General features: G+C 40.7%; 1 protein-coding gene across 2 annotated transcripts in view; it reads left to right on the top strand.

The window, feature by feature from the left end:
- Nucleotides 1–24,433, top strand: part of DCBLD1 (discoidin, CUB and LCCL domain containing 1) — a 72,458-nt gene that overhangs the window by 34,534 nt on the left and 13,491 nt on the right. For both annotated transcript variants that reach the window (XM_061132059.1, XM_061132060.1), the window contains exons 3-6: nt 9,430–9,564; nt 10,949–11,000; nt 13,205–13,277; nt 23,982–24,115. In XM_061132059.1, coding sequence (XP_060988042.1) covers nt 9,430–9,564; nt 10,949–11,000; nt 13,205–13,277; nt 23,982–24,115 — 394 coding nt within the window. The remainder of the gene's footprint in view (nt 1–9,429; nt 9,565–10,948; nt 11,001–13,204; nt 13,278–23,981; nt 24,116–24,433) is intronic.

Below are 24,433 nucleotides of genomic sequence, written 5' to 3'. Positions count from 1 at the left end.
TTTATCCAAATCAGTCCCAGCCTGTGGCAGGGGTTCCGTGAGTCAGAAGCAGCTTCATGGACAGATTTTCTCCATACAGCTTCATGAGATGAGCAGAGAACCCATGTTCCCTAAGCCCATAGTTCATTCAGTTTGGCTTATTTTGTTTTTTTTTTTTTTTTTCCCACTGCCACCACCAATTCACATTTTGTGTCTATTTCTTATAGAAAAAACTTCCTGATTTTCTCCTCTTTTCTTTCACCAGTCTCCATTCCCTCCAGGCCATCTAAGATTATCTTGTTAAATATTGTTGTGATGATTTCTTTATTTCAAAAATGGTTAATTGTGCCCCACTGTCTACAGACAATCACTAGCTTGGTGTTCAAGGCTGGCTCACTCACTCTCTTCCCCACCCACATTTCCAGCCACATCTCTGAGTCTCTGCATCCCAATGCCTTTTCCAAATAAACACATCAAACAGTTTCATGTTCAGTACTTTTGATGATGTCATTTCTTCTGCATGTCCCTCTCCTTTTCTGCCCCTTCTAAAACACACACACACACACACACACACACACACATATACACAGTGTGAAGACAAGCAAATCCAATGCTAGTTACCCTAGAACCTCCTCTGATGTTCAGCAGCTCCAGATACTCCTTCTCTTGGGCTCATGTTGTTTTTCTAAGCCTTCAGTGGAGCCCCAGTCTCAAGTGGAGATCATTATTTTAGCCTTTCAACTGATTCGGGGTTTCCTGAGGAAGGAATTGCATTTGATTCATCCTTTGAACATCCCCTGTTGCTTGTCATAATCTTACACTTGCAGACCCACAATCAACATTTAATGAATCAAATTGCATGCAGCTTGATTTTGGCAAACATACATTTAAAAGTCTATAATCTTATAAATTTGAGTATCTTTACTCACGCTGTAGGAAGATTTATAGTAAGATTCCTCTATCAATAAATATCTGCTCTGCATTTAAAGAAAGACTTGATTTACCTACAGTTTTAGGGCTCTACTTATTATATACAAAAGACCATGAAAACTGTATAGAAGGTTCCTGCAATAGAGCGTTCAGCTGTGCTCTACGCTGGGCTTTGGGGCTCTAGAGTTACTCACTTAACCCTCATAATAGCCCTGTAAGAGGGGGCCTATTATTAGCATCCACACATAAGGAAACTGAAGCTCAAAGAGGTCAAGTCACTTGCTTATAATCACTTAACTAGATCTGGGATTCAAGTCTGGACATTTGGCTCTAGGGACCCCATTCTTAAGCACCGTGCCATTCCCATTCAGGGTGATAAAAGCCATCTGATCTCGTGGTTTGTGCAGAAGTGAACTGTAGTTCTTGTTCATTATTTGCTGGAAGAAATGGAGACCTCTGCAGGCCTTCCCCTAAGGGTGGGTATCCTGAGAACCAAATGGAATTTTGAGAAATCACTCACATGCAGAGTGCTAGTATAAATTTAAGGCTTAAAAAAGTGCTTCTTAGTCAAGAAATTAAGGGAGACATCATGGTCAGTGAACCTAATTATAGTCAGTTAAATTAGCTGTGTTGCTAAATGACTTGGACTATGGAAAACCCAGGAAGTTCCAGAATTGTTCTCTTACATTTCCTGTACTCCCACCTCTACCCCCAGTATTTTTTTAACCATTGTCAGTGACTTAGAAATACAACGATGTGAAGTCAGCCATTAATATTTATATTACACCAGGAACAAGAGAAATGGGAAAAGTCGGAAATAATACTGAGTGTTTTGACTCATAACTACAACAAGATTTCTGTGATAATAGTTTAGAATGATATGTATCTGGCATATTGCAATAAGATCTAATCATTGTGACTTTTCTGTTAAGAGAATTCCAAATAGAGAAAAACACAAGATTGGCAGCCTCTATTTTATAGATGGTTTATGTCTCAAAGCCATATTATGGAGAATGCAAAATTCTTACAACTTCTGAAGATAAAACAAAAGCCTATGGAGAAGCTTTTGGAAAATTGTTTTGGGGTTTCCAACACCCCAGAAATGCATTTTCCTCTATCACTGGGGCAGCTTTGGTGGAAATGCTTAAGAAGGACTGCTTTTTCTTTTGCTTTGTTTTGCCTTTTATACCAAGATAGAATTCAGAAAGAATAGTAAGCATATGAAAAAGTTAGGTGACTTCCCTGGCAGTCCAGTGGTTAAGACTCTGCACTTCCACTGCTGCAGGGGGTGCTGGTTCCACCCCTGGTTGGGGATCTAAGATCCCACATGCTGCATGGCATGGCCAAAAATTTTTTTTAAATACAAATAAAACGTATCTCTTAAAAAAGTTGTATCAGCCAGAATGTTCCATGCTAGATGTCTCATTAACATAACCATAAGCCTCAAGGAGAAAAAATATTGGCCTCTTCCTTCTCCTTTTCCTCAAGCACTTCCCCAGAGATACACTGTGGTTCATTTCAGCAAATTGCCATCTTTTGTTGGGCAAAAAGTAATCGCCCAGGTAGGTTCTGGAGTGAAGGCACTTCTTGACCCAAGTCCCATAGCCCCAAGGAAAGCTGCACCTTTGTCTAGGAATCTGCCTGGTTCATTTATCATCTGTCACTGATATTTTGTCTGGGAACCAGAGACCAAAACTCTCCAGGGATACCACTTACATTCTTACGTGACTATGGTTTTAATGGCACAGTCCAGGAATATCCCTTTTTTATGCAAATGTCCCTCCTTTTCAAAGAAAATGGCCCTGAAAATTCTGTAATTTTGTACAGTGGCCTATTGCAATTAGCTAGCAGGACAAATCCTGCTATTTGACTGCACAGAAAAAAAAAAAAAAAAAGGAAAATGGACAGAAGTCCAATGGCGTTTGCAGCTTCAGCATTTCTGGAGATTGTTTTATCAGTGTACCTCTACACCCAGATCTGGGCCACATCAGGTACCACTTTCGTGGCAGCTGGCCGGTGGCACATCGTGTGGCTGGCTCTGCCAATGGCTTGCCCAGGGAGCATCACTTCATCTCATCGGCATGTTCTTATCTGCCATGAAAAATTAAATGTGTGAGTAAGATGGTGCTCATATGGCTAATGAAGGCTTTTAGGAGATTTTTGGTTCTCATTGCTCAATTTGATTTATGACAAATCTCTGGCGAGTTAGTTTTTCATTTGGTCTCTGTTTTCACCACTGGATCTGGAGAGGGAGAGATCTCCTCTTTGGTTTCTTTTAATGGCATGCATAGCATGTTTTAAACACATCTTTTCACAGATGAAACAATAATTTAGTGCCATCAGTTTCAAGATCAAAAGCACAGACCCATCTGAAGTGACTTGGAACCGTTATTAAACAGAATACTGCCTTGTATCCGGAGACTCAGGCAGACAGGCCATGGAGAATGCAGCATGAGGGTGAATTGCTGCATGGATTGTCAGATTGCCAGAGATTCCAGAGGGCTGGCTCCAGGCAGACAGTTCATTCTTCCTGGTAGGACAGTTGGCTTTTATTCACACGTGGGAAGATAAAGGGTTTCCTCTCTCAGCTGCTTATGGAACAGGGGATGTGCTGAGAGGAACTGGCCTACTGTGCTCAAAGCAGGCAGCTCCTAGGACTGCTGGCCCTTATTCCTTTTGTCCAAGGAGTCAGTCCATTGTCTGCCAGCTCCTGGTCTGATGTCTGGTGCCAAACGCCACATGCTACTCCATTTGGTATCACTGATGGATTTTCCCACAATCCAGGGTGACTCACGACAAACCACAAAAGGTAGAAGGATTTATTTCTCATGATTTTCTTACTACTTGATGAACTGCCTTTCTGCTGTCTCCCAGTCGGATGGGAATTTGGGACTACAAAGACGGAACCTGCTTCCCAGAGAAGGATAGAGGTAGGGAGGAGGGCAGAGTTAAACAGCAAGTCCAAGTTCTATGAAACACACAGCACTTCCAGTTGTAAAGCAAACATCCATGCAGATTGTGAGTCTTGCTTCTGGGTCTGCTAGAGTTCTTAAGAACCACTCAAAAGGGTTAGGGTTCAGCCTTGACTGTGAATTGTGGTAGTTTTACCAGCCTAGGAACATTGTGCCGGAAGAGAATATAACCACAGTCAAAGCTAGAAGTCACCTCTGAACCCTTAATGGGTTTCCAATGACACTGGCATTGTGTATTGTTCAAATACAGGTGTAGATCCTTTTTAAAAATTGAGACAGAGAGTACCTAAGAGTAAATACATCTTCTGGGCAGATGGGGTGGAGAAAGTCTTTCATAGAAAAAGATACCATCCTCAAGGGAGTCTGGCTGAAAACTGAGAACGCAGGACTTTCCTGGTGGCTCTGTTGTCAAGAATTCACTTGCCAGTGCAGGGGACCTGGGTTCAATCCCTGGTTCGAGAAGATGCCACGCGCTGCCAAACAACTAAGCCCGTGTGCCACAGCAGCTGAAGCCCACACTCGAGGGCCCACGAGCTACAGCCCATGAAGTCCATGAGCCTAGAGCTTGTGCTCTGCAGTGAGAAGCCAGCACAGTGAGACGCCCCTGCACCACAGGTAGAGAGTAGCCCCCACTCTCTGCAACTGGAAGGAGCCCACACGCGGCAACAAAGGCCCAATGCAGCCAAAAAGTTCATTAATTAAAATAAATTAATAATTAGTTTTAAAAAAAACTGAAAGAGAGAACTTAAGATAGGCTTGTAGGATCCTTCTGTGGTTTCTAATTATTTTTCCTTCTCACTGCCAGTCACACGTCTCTGTTTTCATCACTTTTCCCTTTTAACTCCAGGAATGCAGTTATTAACCTGGAGTCTGTGAAAAGGAATCTTTATCTGTCAGACCTTCAGACAAGCAATGATTTGAATGTTTTGCCAAAGGCAATAGAGCAACCAGTCCCCAGCTTCAGTTCCCTGCTCTGGACTAAAGCTGCCTCTGCTGTGTGGCCGCTGTGCCTTGATGAACCTATCAAATAACTTTGAATGATGGCATTTGTATAGACAGGGCATATCCTATCCCTGCTAAGGTTTAGTTATGTCTTTGCAGCATATCAATGAGAATGTGGGAAGGATGGTATCAGTGGGTTAAGGGTGATTAAAGGATGTGTGTGTTTACATTTTCTTTCTTTGAACTTCTTTCAGAAATGTTTACTGGGACTTTGGGGGGGATGCAGCCAAATTAGAGTTTTACTGTGTGTTTTTGATTTAGGAAATTATATGTATTGCTCAGCAAGTTAGCATGATGGCATGCACTCTTATCTTTACATGTAAAGTATTTAAAATTTTGCAGCCTTTCCTTTCAATTGTTCCATAAAAATCTAAAAAAAACACAAAACCCTCCAATTATTCAACCGTGAGAAAGTAGGACATCCTGTCATTTGCAACAGCGTAGATGGACCTTGAGCACATAATGCTACGTGAGATGAGTCAGATCGAAAAAGACAAATAGTGTGTGATCTCCATTTACATATGGAATCTAAAAAAAGACCAGTTCATAAAAACAGAAAGCAAAATGGTAGCTACCAGGGGATGGAGGGTGGGAAAATAGGATTGATGTTGTTTAAGGGTACAAACTTGCAGTGAGTAACAAATAAACCCTAGAGATTTAATGCACAGTTTAGTGAATACAGACAGTACTTTATTGTAATCATCAACTTGCTGAGAGACTACTACTTAATTATTGCAACCACTCAGAAGAAATGATAAGTAATATGATAGATATACTAATTTGGGAGAAGGAAATGGCCACCCACCCCAGTATTCTTGCTTAGAGAATTCCATGGACAGAGGACCCTGGCAGGCTACAGAGGACCCCCATGGGGTCACAAAGAGTCGGACACGACTGAGCGACCAACACAACACCACACATGCTTATTATCCCTACAGTGACTATCATACTAAAATACATAAAGATATCAAACTAGCATGTTGTCTGTCTTAAATTAGTGTTATACGTCAAATATATTTCAACTAGAAAAATGTCAAGTTCCCACTGATAATCAATTTAGACTTTCTTTTCCTCACTGTTTTTGTTAGAACTCGTTGGAATGCAATAGAAGTTTAAGGAGAAATTGGTATGGTGTCATCATCACTGTTTGGAGAAGTCTTCATGTTGTTATTTCTTCTTGGAAAAAGTAAATATGGGTTAGGAAAATATTCTGACTTATTAATAGCAACAAGTAACTAGTTATTTCATCTTTGTTGTTAGGTTTGCAAAGCAAGTATCTCACTTAACCTGTGCAAAGAACAAATGAATTTGAAACATATTTAAAACTGAGAATCAGTTGCAAAAGTCAAGCGCAGTAATGACTCACTTTAATTTTGAAAAAACGCTTCTCATTCTACTTTATTATACAAAAATGAATTTAGTATTAATTGCCTATCTTCTGTGCTTATGAGCACTCTTAAAGATAAAAAAATCCATATAGCTACCACACTAATGATTTTCTTTCCTTTCTTTTCTACAATTTTCTTGCTTACTTCTTCATGATATTCTGTAATGACAAGATTAAATATTTTGTGTATCTTTATAATCATGTTTTGTTTTTAAAAACCAACTGTTGCAAGTAGAAAAACATTTAACTTCGTTTAGATTCAGACAATATTTGGAAGGCTGCCACATGTACAAGCTGTTTGAGAGAAAGTGATGATAGGAAAGTCCCTAACCCCAGGGAATATAGCCTAAAAGGAAGACAGGCATTATTTGTTTGTTTTCGTATATTCATTTAACAGGTACTTAATGAGTACTTAAAGAGTTACTACATGAGTAACTCTTTATATCCTAGGTTCCATTCTAAATTATTTGCAAGTATTAACTCACATAAGTAAGTATATGCAAGTATTTCTAAAGAGAGAAACACTCTTTTTTGTTTGGAATTCATCATCATTTAATAATAGGGAGCAACAGAGATGTGTGGCATGTAAACACACAGCATCTCTCTCATTTCGTCACATTTTCAGAATATGACATCTGGACCGGACAAAGAGAAATCTGATCCCTTATACCAGGAGAGGAAGGCTGAGCTGGGTTCACAGTCTTCTTCTGCCTGTTTAAGCCGTCTGGGCCCTGTTTTGGCTTTGGCTGGTGTGACCAGTCATACTAGTGCTGACTTGGAGTGGTCTTCCCTTAACCTGATGCAATCATTGTTGTTGCAATTAGCTCTTTCTATGCTATTTTTTCTATTTTGGGAGAAGTTGATGCAGAGTACCTGCCTTCAAAATTTGTTTGCTGATCCCTGTTTTCAGAGAAATTATCATGTCTTGCATACTTGACTTTAAAGATGACAATTTACAAACTAAACTTCTACTTGAGTAGTCTTAGGAATTTCTTTTTTTTTTTAAGCTCCAAATCTCATTTTGTCTCTTAAAAGTTCAAAGAACTTCTTATTGCTTTTCAAGCAACATAGTCTAGAAACAATATGTTATACTCTTAATTGCATAATATATATGCTGTGGTATTTCAAAAGCCTTTAGAAATTACTCTGCTTTCTTATAAACTTCATTTTACAAATCAAAGTAAATTACATACATTAATCAGAAGTTACTGTTAAGAGTGGTAGAGAAGAGAAAGAGAAATGAGTGAACTGCATGAACATAGATTTTTCCCATGTATGGGACAGTCCTTAAATTGTGGAACTTTCTTTTCTTTATGTACATTTTTGTAAAAAAATTGAAGTATAGTTGATTTACAATGCTGTGTTAGTTTCATATGTACAGCAAAGTGATTTAGTTATGCACACATTTTTTATTCAGATGCTTTTCCCTTATAGTTAATACAAAATATTGAATGTAGTTCCCTGTGCTATACAGTGGTGGAACTTTCTTGGAAAAAGGGAATCTGTGAGTTTCTGTGAACAAATTTAGGAGGCCTCTGTGCTTAGTCGCTCAGTGGTGTCTGACTCTTTGCAACCCCATGACTGCAGCCCGCCAGGCTCCTCTGTCCATGGGGATTCCCCAGGCGAGAATACTGGAGTGAGTTGCCATGCCCTCCTCCAGGGGATCTTCCCAACCCAGAGAGAGAACCCAGGTCTCCCGCATTGCAGGAGGATTTCTTTACCAGCTGAGCCACCAGGGAAGCCCTAGGAAGCCCCTAGAATATATTTTTGTGATAACATTTTCTTTGCTATCTCTCTTAGTCTCTCTAGGCTGCTATAACAAAATATCATAGACCAGGTAGCTTATGCACAACAGACATTCATTTCTCACAGTCTGGAGGCTGGGAAGTTCAAGATCATAGTGCTGGTAGATATAGTGTAGTGGCTGGTGAGAACCAGTTCCTGGTTCATAGCCATCTTGCTGTCTTCACCTGCTGGAAGGGGCAAGCCAACTCACTGGGGCCTTCTTTATAAAGGCTCTAATCCCATTCATGAGGGCTTTGCCCTTGTTCAACTAAGCACCTCCCCAAGGCCTCCTAATACTATCACATCAGACATTAGGATTTCAACATGAATTTGATTGGGACACAATTATTTGGACTGTACTTTAGGCAAATGTGGGCTTCCCTGGTGGCTCAGATGCTAAAGAATCTGTCTGCACTGCAGGAGACCTGGGTTCGATCTCTGAGTCAGGAAGATTCCCCTGGAGAAGGGAACGGTAACCCACCCCAGTATTGTTGCCTGGAGAATTCCATGGACAGAGGAGAGGAGTCTGGCGGGCTACAGTCCATGGGGTCACAAAGATTCGGACACAACTGAGTGACTAACACTTTCATTTCACTTTTTTTTCTTTTAAGCAAATTTAGAAGTTCCTAGAATATCACCTTTGTAATAACATTTTCTTTACTATCTAACATATTTGTGTGTGTGCGTGCAGTCACACTCAGTCTTGTCTGACTCTTTGTGACCCCATGGACTGTAGTTGCCAAGCTCCTCTGTCAACGGAGTTTTCCAGGCAAGAATACTGGAGTGTGTTGCCATTTACTTCTGCAGGGAATCTTCCCAGGGATCAAACCTGCATCTCTTGCATCTCCTGAGTTGGGGTAGTTTTTTTTTTTTTTAACCACTGGCATCATCTGGGAAGCCCGCAATATATTTTATTTTATTAAACAATTTATTTATTTAATTTTGGCCATACTGCACAGCATGGGTGATCTTAGTTCCCGCACGAGGGATTGAACTCATGCCCCCTGCATTGGAAGGACAGAGTCTTAACCACTGGACTGCCAGGGAAGTCCCCTAATATATTTGATTTTTGTTAGTAGTGTGCTTACAAAAATAAAAACCTATATCTTTAGGTTGTTCATAATTAACTAGTTCCAGCCTGTTGCCTATCTAGAGTTGGCCACTGTCCCTACCTTGGTTTGTCTGTATAATTAAGTTTACCATCAGTTTCTACCTCTCAGTCTCAGGACAAAGCAAAATTTCAGTCGGTAAAGATGATGATTCCTATGTGTGTGTTGTTTGGTAAATTTGACCTTTAAGGAAGAAAAATACATAAACAAATTCTTTGTCCTGGTCTAAATTTTGAAATGAGCCACCAGCATGCTTTGTTTTCAGGTCCATATTGTGGAAGCATGACTATGCCCAAAGAACTTCTGCTGAACACCAATGAAGTAACTGTGCGCTTTGAGAGTGGATCCCACATTTCTGGGCGGGGTTTTTTGCTAACCTATGCCAGCAGCGACCATCCAGGTATGGCGGAATAACCAGCATGAATCGGTAAACCTATTTATCTGTCTTAGAATTCCTCTTGCTAGTCACCATCTTTGGACAGAATTGGGACCTCAGAATCAGAATTGAGATGTCAGGGAAGAGAGGAACACAGTGTCTTCATAGGTATTTAGTTAGGTCTGAACTGAATGCTTTCATAGCACATGTTAGATTGATCACTGACTTATATGGGAGAGGGTTGACTTAATTTTCCAAGAAACCTTGGATTGTATATCTTTAGGGATATGCATCTGACCCTTCTGAGGTCTGGCTGTTCTCTGGAGCTCTCCCCCAACTGCTTTCTTAGTCCAGGAGACAAGCCTTTTAACCAGTGATACCCCCCGCCCCAGCCCTCATACACACTGGCACACCAGCCTGGGAGCACGCAATGCGAGAAGGATGAGGTCACTGTCACTGAGTGCCCCATTCATCAAGCTGGCACATCAGCAGGAGAGAAGAGGAGCATGAACACAGATGGGGAAGGAAAACATAGCCTCTCGTCTAGGGTCAACTCCAGGGTCTCGTCTGGGTCAACTCCAGAGTCATTTCCGTGCAGCCCAGGGTCTCTCCAGGGCCTCAGAAGTGTCCAGAGTTTCTGCTCAGTTCCCTCCAGCAGAAATAACTCTGGGAACAGGGTACTCCATTTATTTCCTGCTCAGTCAATCAGATCTGAGCAATTCTAGCAGGCCGCTGCATGGCCAGTGATTAGCATAGGTTGCTCCCTAAGAACCACTGAAAAGATTAAGGAAAGAACAGCAGCAAGTGTGGAATATTGGAAACTATCCTAGGTGCATCTAAAAGCACCCAAATCCACAGCATCTTCGAGTTTCCATTCTTAGTATAAGTTCAGTTCTATAAGTTGCTTCAGAGAGTACCTTTCTTTTAAGTCTTTGGACCTCATTGATCAAAGCCGATAAGCACTTTGTGTTCCAGCTAAACACCTGGCCCTGTGGTCGCTTGGATGCCACTAGATAAACTATCAAATTAAAATGTTCCTGAACCTTCTCTGTAAACCACATGGGCTCTTGAAATTGTTTTCTACCTGCCAGTAGAAGTTACATGATCTTTGTAGGTGTGTAGTCAATAGTAACGAACCAATGTTGTTCTTTGGTTGAAAGAAGATTCTGTTACCATCCACTGGATAAATGGTGAAGAACCATCATTGATGGTAGAAAAGAAAGATGAACTAATGAAATCCTGGGTATAGTGTATCAGTTTTTATTTACTTTTAAGCAGAAAAGTTCAGATAACTAGAGAATAAATAAATGCTTCTCAGAAACTGTTTCATTTTAAAAGAAATCTTTAGAGCATGAGCGTCCTAACTTCTATTCAGTCTGCTAATTGCAGTTGTCTTTATTTATGACAGATTTAATAACATGTTTGGAACGAGCTAACCATTATTTGAAGACAGAATACAGGTAAATACACTGTCCTAGTTGTGCTGCAGTCATTTGTTGCTGAATATTTTGTTTTCCTTGACGTTAAGCCAGATAAAGTACCTTTATTTGTATTTAATTTAAAAAATCATCTGTGTTGTAATGAATCAGGAATATTTGAAATGGTTTCTTATACAGCAGAGATCAGCAAACTTTCTGTCAAAGGCCAGGTAGTAAAGATTTTAGGTTTTGCAGGCCATGCAGTCTTTTTTTATCTGTTCACACAGTTCTGTGCCCTTTGTAGTGCAAAAGCAGCTATAGACAGTATGTGTGTGAATGAATGTGCATGGCTGTGTTCTGATAAAACTTTATTTAAAAAAAAAAGTGCAGGTTGGATTTGACCCATGGGTCATAGTTTACTGACCCCTGACTTCTACTCTAGTACCTGTGTGCCAAAATGGGAGTCTAGAGTGCATTTATTACCTGGCCAGCATTTGGGAGTGACTTTTGTGATTCTGGAGGGGGTTCATTTTCTCTTTCCCACAGGAAAGAGACCTACAGAGAATAGGAGATGAAAGGTTTCACTCCAGCCTTACTTTAACTGGAAAAATTACTTGATCTCTTTGATGTACATTTTCTCATTTCTAAAACAAGAGCCCAGAGGGGATTTCTCAACCTTGGCACTACTATTGTGGACAATTTGTTCTTATGAAGAGCTGGTCTGTGCATTGTGGATATTTAGCAGCATCCCTGGCCTGTGTGTGCCAGTTGTGGTAAACATCTCCAGACATTTCCAAATGTTTCTGGGTGTGCAGAAATCACCCCTAGTTGAGAACCACTGGTCTAGAAGTCATTGTCAACAAAAACACTAACAACAACTCTTAACTTCTTAGAGTGTTTCCTTAGTGCCAGGTACAACTCTCTGGATTTCATATATCAATAGCTACACAATAAATAAGTGTACTCCAAAAGTTAAGCTCAAGGGTCCATGGTCCTATCCATCTAACATTTTAACAAATGAGATTATTTTATATTCAGAATCAACTCCACTATTTACTAATATGAAGTCTAGTTCAGAAAAGACAAAAACAAAAATGACCAATAATTAGATGTTGCCCTTAAAGTTGCTGTTCATCCAATGTGGACATTCACCAGCATTTTCTTTCCAGCCATCTGTGTATAGCCCCAGTGGTGCCAAGGCCTTCGGGCATCAGTAGTCATTTCGTATCCTCTTAGAGAAAGGAATATGCTCAGCCCCACAGTGTGATATTATGGTGCTGGATCATCTAAGTTGTGGCCCAGCCGATTTGTAATGTTTAGTTAAAGATGAGGTATGATGACTAGTACAGAGCCATAATCCTTCATCTATCATGAAATGTAGAAAATGTAGAAAGCTGGAAAAGTCAAATAATTTTTGTAATTCATTTGGTGGCAGCACCTGATTAATGTGACCATAGATTCATCTGACAGCAAAACTGGACTAGATTAAACATGAGGCTGTTTTATCTTTATCCTTTTGGCCCAATACAACTATCCATGTATTTGGTAGAGATATTGAAGTTCTGATTAATATTTGCAGACCTCAGTAGGGTTTTACATCATATACACTGTGAGCACTGTTTTACTTTTCCAAAGTCCTTCAAATTCTGAATTCTCAAATATATTTGGCTCTAAGGGCTAGGATAAGGAACTGTAAGCCTGTAATAGGATTTCCGTTATTTCTGTTTCTTAATTCCTTGATTATTGCGGCAGTGCTGGATTCCATTAGGTCAACGGGGAAGAATTATAAACCATGTACTTGGGTAGTTTTGATAATTAGGTGTTGTCACACATCTAACTTGCTAAGTCAGCAGGAGGAAATTGAGAGGAAATGAAATAAAAGCAACTGCTATTTTGGAATCTGTTTGGGCTGGTACATTCTTCTTGAGCAAACCAAACAAACATTATTGTAATATGATATATATAGAAACAAGGGCTTATGGCATTCATCTTCAAATCTGTCAATGTTTATCCCAACCCAGGGATCAAACCCATGTCTCCTGCATTGCAGGCAGATTCTTTACCACCTGACTCACCAGGGACGCCTTTAGATTAATCTGTGTTTTCACAAATCAAGTTTCTGATTTGTCATTAGAGGAAGACGTTCCTGCATGTTGCATGGAGAGAAAATACTTTTAAGTATAATTTAATACTTTTTAATTTAAGCAAGCCTTAATAAAATATATACTCTACTTTTTTTTTCCCAGCAAGTTCTGCCCAGCTGGTTGTAGAGACATACCAGGAGATATTTCTGGGAATGTGGTGCATGGCTATAGAGATGTAAGTAATTGAGGGTAACTTTTTTTTTTTTTACCATGAAACATTTATTAAAACCAAGAATTTAATATCAGAACATTGCCATTAACTTAGCCACCGACTTTATTTGAATTTCACTAGCTTTCCCACTGACATCCTTTTTTGTCATTTTTAAAAACCTTTTTATTTTATACTGGAATATAGCTGATTAGCAATGTTGTGATAGCTTCAGGTGTATAGCTAAGAGGACTCCGCCACACATACACACGTATCCTTTCTCCCCAAACTCCCCTCCCGTCCAGGCTGCCACACGACAGCGAGCAGAGTTCCCTGTGCTAATATAGGAGGACCTTGTTGTTATCCATTTTAAATACAGTGGTGTGTACATGTCCACCCCAAACTCCCTAACTATCCCTTCTCCCCATCCTTCCCCACGGGCAGTCATAAATTTGTTCTCAAAGTCCGTGAGTCTGTTTCTGTTTTGTAAATAAATTCATTTGTACCATTTCTTTTTAGATTCTGCTTATAAGGGATGACATCCTTTTTCTGTTCTAGGATCCAAGTCAGGATATCAAATTCCTTTTAGCCAAAAGTAGTTTGATACTTTATCTTCCATGACTTAGCATTCGATGGGGACAATTTTTTCAAAATCTTGCTTTAAATGAGTGCCTCCCATTTCTTGGTATCAATTTACTACAGTGCTTGACTTTCCATTTTTCACTCGTACTAGCAGTGATGCTGTGAAAACCTTTGTACTCATATCTTTGTTCACATCTTACATTGCTTCCTTGAGATATTTTCTCTTCCCCCACCTCCAGCTTTATTGAGATAGAATTGATATATAATATGATTTCCCTTGAAATATAACTAGTAGGTCAAGGTCCTTTGATATATGGCAGGGAAGACATTAAAAAGTTAGTGCTTGTTGCTCTGCCTAAAGTCTTTACAAACTAAAGTCAAATAAGATGTAAAACTTTGTAGATAGATGCACAGTTCTCTTTTCTGAGAATAAATGAAATAATAAGTATAAAAACCAAGGTTTTTCATGCATTCATTCCTATTTTTAGCATTTCCAATTAAGGATACTATAAATGAAACAAAACCCTTTATTATAACTTAAGAGTATAATTCCATCCAATTTTTATAAGAGGTCATCCTTTTGTTATAATTTATTTATTGATTTTACTACTCCAATTGCTTCAGGTAATACAGCCAAAGACATGAACATTTTACAGCACAGAATAGTGACATTGTATCTGGGACCAATGAAGCCATTTGTCCTGCTCTTTTATATTATTCCCCTCCCTCCTTGCACCCCAGTTTCTTAGGCCTATTGAAACTGGGTGATATACATTGCTCCCAGAAAAAAATAAACTCACCAGAAATCCTTTGTAAGTATATGTCTTACATTCAGATTCACAATTCTTCATTTCTTACTATTCACAGATTTCTATCCTGGAAATCTGATACCTGATTTTAAAAAATTTACATTACTATTTCAAATGGTTGGGTTTATAGCTTATGGGAAGGGGCTTGAGTTATTAGAAATATGAAAATCTGTATAGTGATGGAACTTTCCTACAATTTATTAACATGTCTTTATGCACAGGGAAGACATACATGTTCTAGGAGCTTGATCATTTATCTCCTACAGGAGGAGGAAAAATTGGCTTTAATTTTGCTTTCAGTACCTCCTGATTCTGGAAGCAGCAGGTCTGTGACTTTGCTCATCGTTTCCTTTTTCATGTGTTTTCTTTATTTACAAGATTGACATAGAATGTTCACTTAGCCTAGAAACTGAATTTGAAAATGATTTATACTACCTCAGTTTGAAAATTACTTGGCACAGGCTGAAGTACTAAATGACTTTAGGAAGTAAACCAAAAGACATAAAAAAGTTGAGGTATAGTTTCACCTCCTAGCAATGTATACTTTTAACTTATTATTTTCCGGGCCTGTGTAAGAAACTTAAGAATTCCATGCAGCAAGAGAAATAGCGTTGTTTCTTTCTTACTTTAGCTGTTTACCCTGCCTCCTCTGGACAGAGCTCTCCTTTTCAGAGTAACAGGTAAATGGTTTCCTGGGTGGTACGTGACCTGCAAATGCTGACAAACAGGTTTCCTGTTTGACGCACTAGCTGGTTTTATACCATTTGCTCTCAGTATGATTTTATCTGGAGGGAAAATTTGTATTTTGAAAATGCATCTCTTCAAAGAAGTTGGACTAGTGTCTCTCTTTTGTATATGTTGATATTGTGAGTATATTAGATAACTATTGCCACATAACTATTACCAAAAACTTGGAAGCCTGAAGCACATGTATTACCTCTCATGTTCTGTGGTCAGGAGTTTGAGCACGCACTGCTGAGTTCTCTGCTTCAGGGACAGCCACTCAGCAGGTTCTATCCAAGGCGACACGAGGGTGTCACTGGGGCTGCAGTTTCATCTGAGGCTCCGCTAGGAAAACATGTGCTTCTAAGCTCACATGGTGTTGGCAGCATGCAGTTACTGATGGACTGTTGGATAGAGGACCTCAATTTCTTCTTGGTTGGAAGCTGTCCTCAGCTCCTTACCATGTGGACTGTTTCAACATGGCTACTTGTTTTTTTTTCCCCTCCTGATAATTTTCTTTCCATTTCCTGTATACCACCTTTATTTATTTATTTTTTAATTTTATTGATGTATAGTTAATATACAATTATATGGGCTTCACTGGTGGCTCAGACATACTTCACTCAGTATGGCAGTCTCTAGGTCCATCCTGGAAAAAAACTGGTATAGACGATCTTATATACAAAGCCTCAATAGAGACATAGAGAACAAACATAGGGACACCAAGGGGGAAAGCGGTGGTGATGGGAGGAACTGGGAAGTTAGGATCAATATATATACTGCTGATACTGTGTATAAAATAGATAGGGCTCCCTAGTGGCTCAGACGGTAAAGAATCTGCCTGCAGTGCAGGAGACCTGGGTTCGATCCCTGTGTTGGGAAGATCCCTTGGAGAAAGAAATGGTAACCCACTCCAGTGTTCTAGCCTGCAGAATTCCATGGACAGAGGAGCCTGGCGGCCTAATAGTCCATGGAGTCACAAAGATTTGGACATGAATGAGTGACTAACACAACACAACACATAAAATAGATAACTAGCGAGGACCTACTGTATACAGCACAGGGAACTCTACTCAGAGCTCTGCAGTGACCTGAATGGAAAGGAAATCCAAAAAAGAGGGAGGTGTAAGTGCAGCTGATTCACTTTGGTGTACAGGAGAAACTAATCGAATATTGTAAAGCAACTGACTCCAATAATAATAATAAGAGAATTGGTTCATTCTGTGTTGTTTCAAAAGGCAGAACGAAGATCCAGGAGGCCACTTTCCGTAGCATATAAGGAATAACTGAACAATGCAAGATGGGATAGGGTGTCTCCAGAAACAGTGGGGCCCTAATCACTGAAAGTGTCGAGTGTGGAGATTATAGCCTTTGCCACGGTGGCCTGGATGTGTGGGGAGGAGAGGGGACAGTCTGTCAGGAGGTGTCACAGAAAACTTTCACGATCATTTAGAATTCTGAAGATTCTGTGATTCTGTCTCCTTGGCTGGTGAATGAAGGCATCGTACAGTGTAGGCTTAACATGCCAGTTAAGAAATACAGACTTTAAGCTCTGCCTTACCTGGAAACCAGAAATAAAAAGCGCTCAGAACGGTTTTTCTCTTGGCAGCTTCTCCCAAGCCTGCTGACTGTACCGTCTGCTTTTAAGCAGAACACATCCCTTAACTAACTTGTTTCAGTAATTCTCCATTCCCCCCAAATATTCAAGAAGTACTGTAAGTTAAGGGGAGACAGTGCAAAAAGTGTGTTCCTGATTTAGCAGAGAAAGAGAGAAACCCAGTTGCATACACCCAGAAAAAACCAGAGGCAAATAAATACATCATATTGATGAGTGGTTGTCTCTGAGTGATGACAGTATAGTGATTTTATTTTTTCATATTTTCTAAAATTTCTATGGTAAATGTATATTACTTTTCTAAGGAAAATGTTATCATGGTCATTATGAAGATTGTAGTGACACTAAAACAATTCATTGAATAGACTGAGGAATACATTTTTATAATTTTGAACATGTGCTTTCTTCATTTTTTTTTTTTTAAATCAATTATTTATTTATTTTTGGCTCTGCTGGGTCTTTGTTGAAGTGCCAGGGCTTTCTCTAGTAGCAGTGAGTGGGGGGCTCCTCTCTCTAGGTGTGGTGCACGGGCTTCTCATCGCGGTGGCTTCTCGTTGCAGAGCACGGGTCCTAGAACACAGACAGGCTCAGCAGTTGTGGCACGTAGGTTCTAGAGCACAGGCTCAGCGGTTGTGGCCCACGGGCTTAATTGCCACATGGCATGTGGGACCTTCCTGGACCAGGGATCGAACCTGTGTCTCCTACATTGGCAGGTGGATTCTTTACCACTGAGCCACCAGGGAAGTCGTCTTTATATTATATTAAAGTGAATCTAAAACGTTTACTCTTATTAAATTTTATTTTAATACTTTGTCAACACTTTTTAGTACACGTTGTTTTTTCTTAGAGGAAGACTTAAAGAAAATGTTCCTGTTCTGGGATGATTTGATAATTTCTTTGAGTCTTCTCATGCTGATCTGCTTGGTCATCTTTTGTGGCTCAGAAACTTCAGAGATGTTTAATTCCACCAACTTCCAAGTTCATGAGCCTTGCAGGTGTTCTCCTCAGCTGTCCATTGCATTCCCTTTCCTGAAGAAATACGTTTAAATTTTTTTGTTTAAGGCAATCACTGATTAATATAGGCTTTCCCATATTTATATTTCAGTGAAGTGTAGATCCCCAAATAGCTAGAAGACAAAGTATAAATCTATTGTTCAAAAGGAAAATGTTTAAAAATCCAGTTCAGTGAGTGTGAATTTTTAAAGGTCAAGAAACAACAGTTAGAACCCAACATGGAACAATGGACTGGTTCAGAATTGGGAAAGGAGTATGACAAGGCTGTTCATCTAACAGCTTATTTAACTTATATGCAGAGTGCGTGCTAAGTTGCTTCAGTTGTGTCCAACTCTTAGTGACCCCGTGGGCTGTAGCCCATCAGGCTCCTCCATCCATGGAATTTTCCAGGCAAGAACACTGGAGTGGGGTGCCATGTCCTTCTCCAGAGGATCTTTCCAACCCAGGGATCAAACCCACGTGTCCTGCAGATCCTGCACTGCAGGCAGATTCTTTACTGCTGAACCACTGGGAAAGCCCGATATGCAGAGTACATTATGGAAAATGCTGGGCTGGATGAATCAGAAACTGGAATCAAGATTGCCTGGAAAAATATCAACAACCTCAGATATGCAGATGATACCACTCTAATGGCAGAAAGTGAAAGGAACTAAAGAGCCTCTTGCTAAGGGTGAAAGAGGAGAGTGAAAAAGCTGACTTAAAACTCAACATTCAAAAAACTAAGATCATAGCATCTTGTCCCATCCCTTCAGTGACAGATTTTATTTTCTTGGGCTCCAAATCACTATGGATGATGACTACAGCCTTGAAATTAGAAGATACTTGCTCCTTGGAGGGAAAGCTATGACAAACCTAGACAGCATATTAAAAACAGAGACATCACTTTGCCAGCAAAAGTTCATATAGTCAAAGCTATGGTTTTTCCAGTAGTCAGGTTCAGGTGTGACAGTTCAACCATGAAGAAGGCTGAGCACTGAAAAATGGATGCTTTCCAGTCGCGGTGCTGGAGAATACTCTTGAGAGTCCCTTGGACTGCAAGGAGATCAAACCAGTCAATCTTAAAGGAAATCAACCCTGTATATTCATTGGAAGGTTTGATGCTGAAGTTGAAGTTCCAATACTTTGGTCACCTGATGCATAGAGCCAACTCATTGGAAAAGAACTTGATGCTGGGAAAGACTGAAGGCAAAAGTCTGAAAAGGAAGGGAGTGGCAAAGGATGAGATGGTTAGATAGCATAACCAACTCAGTGGACATGAATTTGTGCAAACTCCAGGAGACAGTGAGAGACAGGAGAGCCTAGCATGCTGCAGTCCATGGGGTCACAGAGTCGAACATGACTTAGCGACCCAACAACAAGACCAAAAAGCCTCAGCTTTAGAAAACATCAATTTTATTTAAGTTGGTGGAGTGATTTTTTTTTTTTTTAAGGAAATAACTTTCCTTCCTGGAAATAACCCAGGAAAGGGCTTATAATTTTATCATGATATTATGGTAGCCAGATCTGGTGGTTATTCTCTTGGGGATGTATCTTATGTTCTGCCTTTAATATAATGAAAAACTATTAAACAAATACGTGGAATTTAATATGCAATAATATAATGAAATGAATTCCATAAAAGGGGCACATACCACTGGGTACGTCAATGCTAGGGACCATGGGAAATGAGAATATTTGTTGTCAATGAAGCTGATAGGTCCCATTGCTTGTTGGCCTGTAAACCTGTCGTCTTGTTACCAAAGAGGCCCTTGAACATGCCAAGTCCACTGAGAGCTCTACGCAGGGCAGGGATCCTGGAATGAAGACCATCCCATCCCCAGACTGAATTCAGAGGAAGCCAGGTGATCCCAGAGACAGTGGGAATAGGTGCCCAGCTGACCCCTGGATCAATCTGCCTTTTATTTGGGGCTGAGAAAGGGAAGCAGCCCTGCATCAACCCTATAATAGTACACAGGGTGCCCTTTAGAATCACAGAGCGATTCTGGACATCACCCAGTCCAGCCTTTTCATTGTCCAAGAGAACTGGGAAGCTGGGTCCAGAACAGTGAGATGACTTCACATCTGATAGAGCTGGAGACAGAGACAGGGTGATGAGCTAAATTGCTGAATTTACATTCAGGTTGTCTCCATTATAGCTAGCTCCTCTATTTTGTGCCCTAAGAGACTAAAACCATAATAAGACACCTTTTTAAAAAAAAAGAAAATTCATAAAAGATGAAAAGGCAAGCTGCCTTTTTAAAGATTACTATCTTCTAATTCTTTTTTTTCCCTCCAAATCAAGAAGGGGGTAGTATCTGCATCTGTTTCAGCATTCTCTTCTCTTATTTCTTCTTTGTCATGAGATCCTCCCCTTTTTTCACGATGATAGAAACCATTGGAAAACTGACTCACTTTGCCAAATCTACTCTAGTTCAGGAAATACGAGCTCTCTAAATTAAAGATCACAAAAGTTCTCAATTTTACGGCAACTGCATTGTTGCTGTTGTTCAGTCACTAAGTCCTGTCCGACTCTCTGACCCCATGGACTGCAGCACGCCAGGCTTCCCTGTCCTTCACTGTCGCCTGGAGTTCGCTCAAACTCATGTCCACCGAGTCGGTGATGCCATCCAACCATCTCATCTTCTGTCATCCCTTTCTCCTCCTGCCTTCAGCCTTTCCCAGCATCAGGGTCTTTTCCAGTGAGTCAGCTCTTCTCATCAGGTGGCTAAAGTATTGGAGCTTCAGCTTTAGCATCAATCCTTCCAGTGAATATTCAGGATTGATTTACTTTAGGATTGACTGGTTTGAACTCCTTGCAGTCCAAGGACGCTCAAGAGTCTTCTGCACAATTCAAAAGCGCCATTTCTTCAGTGTTCAGCCTTCTTTATGTTCCAACTTTCACATCCTTACATGACTACTGGAAAAACCATAGCTTTGACTATATGGACCTTTGTTGGCAAAGTGATGTCTCTGCTTTTTAATATGCTGTCTAGGTTTGTCATAGCTTTCTTTCCAAGGAGTGTCTATTAATTTTATGGCTGCAGCCACCCTCTGCAGTGATTCTGGAGCCCAAGAAAATAAAATCTGTCACTGTTTCCACTTTTTCCTCCTCTATTTATTATGAAGTGATGGGACCAGATGCCATGATCTTCATTTTTTTAATGTTGAGTTCTAAGCCAGGTTTTTCACTCTCCTCTTTCACCCTCATCAAGAGGCTCCACATTAGTCACAAAAATATGGTTGGTCTCATTGGTCCTCCTAGTATTATAACCTAAACCTAAGAAAAACTGTCCACTGCAGTAAGATAAACAGTGTTGGCATTAACACAAAGAGAAGCTCCCAAGTTCAGTTATGAAACACATTTTCATGAGCTGCTTTTATCTTTTTGGCACTAGCCATCACAGAGAAGTGAGGCGTTGCTAAAATTTATTTGGGAAAAGATCCTTCTGGACTGCTCAGTCCTGGGCTAATAGCCAGATCACCCTCCCACACCGATCTGGGCTTGTGGGGGCCTCTGGGTACCCTGTGAAAAAGTTCCATTTCTTTCTCCCCAGCCCCACTTCCAATCACAGGGCCACCTGCTAATCAGAGGCAGCCAGGTACCTGCTCTCGGTTCATCACCCCAGCCAACAGCCATGGAGGGCTGAGCCAGCTGTTAGACCCACTCAGAGGAGATTCAGGAAATGAGAAGGGGGCTGTGGGCCCTGGGTTGCTCTTCATTCGCTCTGAGACCTTCATCCCATTTTCTTGTCCACTGAGTGTTTTGCGGCTGATACTACCATTTTGGTTTTGAAAGTGAAAGTCGCCCAGTCATGTCCGACTCTTTGTGACCCCATGGACTATACAGTCCATGGAATTCTCCAGGAATCTCTGGGTTGGGAAGATCCCCTGGAGAAGGGAGTTTTGGTTTTGATGCCTTGTTAAATATCTAATTTTAAAATGAAACTGTGGCATGGAAGTTTCACCTTCTCAAATAATCCTCAAAATGTGTATTTAGTAAAGCAAATGTAAGAAACTGCTGTTGCTGTTGCTCAGTTGTATCCGACTCTCTGACCCCATGGACTACAGCACGCCAGGCTTCCCTGTCCTTCACCATTTCCCAGAGCTTGCTCAAAGTCATATCCATTGAGTTGGTGATGCCATCCAACCATCTCATCCTCTGTCATCCCCTTCTCCTCCTGCCCTTAATTTTTCCCAGCATTAGGGTCTTTTGTAATGAGTTGACTCTTCACATCAGGTGGCCAAAGTATTGGAACTTCAGCATCAATCCTTCCTATGAATATTCAGGATTGATTTCCTTTAGGATTGACTGGTTTGATCTCCTTGCAGTCCAAGGGACTCACCAGAGTCTTCTCTAACACCACAGTTCAAAAGCATCAATTCTTTGGTGCTCAGCCTTCTTTATGGTCCAATTCTCACATCCATACATGACTACTGGAAAAACCATAACTTTGACTAGATGGACCCTTGTCAACAAAGTAATGTCTCTGCTTTTTAACACACTCTAGGTTTGTCATAGCTTTTCTTCCAAGGAGCAAGCGTCTTTTAATTTCATGGCTGAAGTCACCGTCTGCAGTGATTTTGGAGCCCAAGAAAATAAAATCTGTCACTGTTTCCATTGTTTCCCCATCTATTTGCCATGAAGTGATAAGACTGGATGCCATGATCTTAGTTTTTTGAATGTTTGAAAAAGCCAGCTTTTTCACTCTCCTCTTTCACTTTCATCAAGAGACTCTAGTTCCTCTTCGGTTTCTGTCATAAGGGTGGTGTCATCTGCATATCTGAGGTTATTGATATTTCTCCCAGCAATCTTGATTCCAGTTTGTGCTTCATCCAGCCTGGCATTTCGCATGATATACTCTGCATATAAGTTAAATAAGCAAGGTGACAATATACAGCTTTGATGTACTCCTTTCCCAATTTGGAACCAGTCTGTTGTTCCATGTCCAGTTCTAACTGTTGCTTCTTGACTTGCATACAGGTTTCGCAGGAGGCAGGTAAGGTGGTCATGTATTTCCATTTCTTGAAGAATTTTCATAGTTTGTTGTGATCCACAGTCAAAGGCTTTAGCATAGTCAATGAAGCAGAAGTAAATGTTTCTTCTGGAATTCTCTTGCTTTTTCGATGATCCAACAGATGTTGGCAATTTGATCTCTTGTTCGTCTGCCTTTTCTAAATCCAGCTTGAACATCTGGGAGTTCTCAGTTCATGTATTGTTGAAGCCTAGCTTGGAGAATTTTGAGCATTACTTAGCTAGCATGTGAAATGAGTGCAATTGTGCGGTAGTTTGAACATTCTTTGGCATTGCCCTTCTTTGGGATTGGAATGAAAACTGACATTTTCCAGTTCTGTAGCCAGTGCTGGCATATTGAGTGCAGCATTTTAACAGCATGATCTTTTAGGATTTGTAAGAAACTGAGCAGCTATCTATTCTTGCTGAACAAGTCACCCCAGAACTTAAAATGATGGTTTAAAATGATAGCCGTTTTCTTTGCTGACCAGTTTGTGGGCTAACAATGTGGGTTGGTTGGTTCTTAAGCTCCCTTTGCCTAGAATTGCAGCTGCATTTGTGAGACAGGTCATCTGGGGTGGGAGTCTCAGGAGGCCTCACTGACAGTTGGCAGGGCCACGTTACCTGCTGCAGAACAGAACAAGTGCTGTGGCCCAGTTCAGCCTCGGTGTGGGAGGTGACCACACATGGGCGTGGCCCCCGGGAGGCATTGTTCACTGGAGAGCCACGGATACTGTAGATCACCTCCCTCCCTTCCTACCTAGTGGAAAGGTTCCCAAGTTAGTCAGCATAAATATATGACTCTGATGTCATTCTGAGATGGTTATCTAATACTTTTTTCCATTCCCTTCCACTTTTTATTTAAATGAATTATAATTTAGCCATATCATGGGTCATGTAGGCATCCTGACCACAAGTTGCAACAAAATGGAAAACTCCCACCATATGTGAAATGCATTGTTGAGTCACTTATAAGTGATGACGTTGCTATGTTTCAGACCTCTTTATTGTGCAAAGCCGCCATCCATGCAGGAGTGATTGCAGATGAAGTGGGTGGTCAGATCAGCGTGTTACTGCGCAAAGGGATAAGTCGATATGAAGCAATCCTGGCCAATGGTGTTCTCTCAAGGGAGTAAGTACTTAGCTTTTTGTTCTGAATGCAAGGTAACCCTGCAGGCGTATGTAATCAGCTCACAATTTTTTAAAGACAGCTGGCTTGTGATACCAAGGGCCTGTCAACTAGGAAAAATAAGTGTGAGTGCTTAGAGTAGTATTTATAGTGTCCATTTGGGCTTCCCAGGTGGCGCTAATGGTAAAGAACCCACCTGCCAATGCAGCCGACTTAAGAGATGCAGGTTCTCTCCCTAGGTCAGGAAGATGCCCTGGAGGAGGGCATGGCAACCCACTCCAGGATTCTTGCCTGGAGAATCCCATGGGCAGAGGAGCCTGA

Source organism: Dama dama, chromosome 28 (genome assembly GCF_033118175.1).
Source record: "Dama dama isolate Ldn47 chromosome 28, ASM3311817v1, whole genome shotgun sequence".
Lineage (NCBI taxonomy): Eukaryota > Metazoa > Chordata > Mammalia > Artiodactyla > Cervidae > Dama > Dama dama.
The sequence above is the reverse complement of the archived record's forward strand: the minus strand, read 5'-3'. Positions and strand labels throughout refer to the sequence as shown.